The following is a 1,832-nucleotide window of genomic DNA, read 5'->3' as shown; positions in this document are numbered from 1 at the left end:
TGGTCTATTGTTACATCATTTGTTCTTCATAACAATCCAGCAAAGAAAATATTTTCCCCATTTTACAGAAGAAGAAACTGAGGCTGGGAGATATGCCCCATTGGTAAATGGTAGAACTGGGATTGGATTTGTCTTTTGATACCACTGCCCCATGGTGCCTCCTGCTTCTCAGGCTTTTGGTGTACCAGAAAGCCAGGCTGGGTTGCAGAGACTTGCTGGTTTTCCTTTGATAGGAAAAGCCACTGGTCCTGACCCGCAGCCCCAGGAACCAGGAGCTGAGCAGGAAGTACAGATCCCAGCATGACCAAATGATCTGCAAGTGCCTGTCCTTGAGCATCTCCTATGCCGCGACCATCGGGGGCCTCACAACCATCATTGGCACCTCCACCAGCCTCATCTTCCTGGAACACTTCAACAAGTGAGTCCTTCGCTCGGTTGACAAGCCTTATTAAACACCTGCCCTGTGTCAAAACTGGACCAGGTACTGGGGATAGAGTAGACGGTGAGACAGTTTCTGTATCCAGAGGGAGAAGAGACAGGTCATCACAGGTAAGTGGACAGGAGCCTACTGGGAGAGCCCAGCAGGGGGCGCTCACTCAGTCTGGAAGGAGGAAGTGCTGCCCTGGAGAGGGACCTAAAGGATGAGTCCAGAGAACGAGACGAGGGGAGATCTTCCAGACAAAGAAACAGTGTCTAGGAGGGGTCGGAGGCACGAGAGCACAGGCATATGAGAACATGATAGAGGGCAAAAGATGAGGCCCGGGAGGGAGTCGGGCAGATCACAGAGGCCTCACAGGAGGGCACTTGGACTTCACCTTAGAGGCAAAGAGAAGCCTTTGGAGAATTGTAAGCAGGGATTGAGGTGATCAGATTTGCAGTTGTGAAATTTATTCTGGAAGGGAAAGTGAAGACTTGATTGGAAAGGAGAAAGCAGGCAGACAGTTCAGGGCTGCAGATGTCCAGTGGAGTGGTCATCTACTGTGGCCGGACGACAGTGGCGGTGGGGCGGGAGACATGAGTGGATTTCGGACATGGTTGGAGATATTCAAAGGTAGACTTGATGGCCTTTAGTAGGGTTAGAAAGAGCCTGAGAGAGGGAAAAGGAAATCTGACTCTCAGGTTCCGGCTTCAGCAGCTGAAGGAACCGAGTTACCTGTTTCCTGAGTGAAGGGGGAACATGTTTGAGGGGAAAGACAAATACAAGGTGTTGACTTACAGGTTGCGATATAGCTCAGAATCTCAAGAGGCGTGGGATGAAGGCATAGATTTGGAGTCAGTGGCAGGCTAGGCTGGCTTCCGGGGCGTTCAACCCATGCAGTCACACAGGGCCCTGTGCCCCAAAGCACCCCGCACCTGTCTTGAAATTCTTAATCATTTTTGAACAAGCAACCCCAGGTTTTCATTTTGCCCTGGGCTCCACAAATTAGATGGTCATTGGTCCTGGTGGCCTGCATCTAGTCATTGAAGCCATAGGATTGGATGAGATGACTCAGGGAGAATATTTAGAATAAGCAGAGCAGTGGGCATAAACTTTAAGCTCGAGCATTTAAAGTAGACTACAAAAAAAGAGAATAAAACAGCATCAGACAGGAAAGATGAAATCCAGGAAAATCTAGTGTCATTCTACCCAAGGGAAGAAAGGTTTCTAGAAGGAAGGGGTGATTCACAGTGTTTAAACCCATTACATGAGCAAACAAAAAAAGAACTAACATGTACCCATTAGATGTGGTGACAAGGAGGCCACCAGGGATGTAGGCCAGAGCAGGTTGGTCACGTGGTGGGAAAAGAAGCCAAATGTCAATGATTGAGGAGTAAGCTGGAGGTGAAGAAAT

At 49.0% G+C, this 1,832-nt stretch overlaps 1 protein-coding gene across 1 annotated transcript in view; it reads left to right on the top strand.

Annotated features, from left to right (window-relative positions):
* SLC13A4 (solute carrier family 13 member 4) overlaps positions 1-1,832 on the top strand; it is a 45,220-nt gene that overhangs the window by 27,297 nt on the left and 16,091 nt on the right. The window contains exon 7 of the mRNA XM_023737150.1: positions 234-418. Coding sequence (XP_023592918.1) covers positions 234-418 — 185 coding nt within the window. The remainder of the gene's footprint in view (positions 1-233; positions 419-1,832) is intronic.

The sequence above is a fragment of the Trichechus manatus genome, unplaced genomic scaffold (assembly GCF_000243295.1).
Source record: "Trichechus manatus latirostris isolate Lorelei unplaced genomic scaffold, TriManLat1.0 scaffold00097, whole genome shotgun sequence".
Taxonomy (NCBI): domain Eukaryota; kingdom Metazoa; phylum Chordata; class Mammalia; order Sirenia; family Trichechidae; genus Trichechus; species Trichechus manatus.
This window is presented reverse-complemented; position numbering and strand designations above follow the sequence as displayed.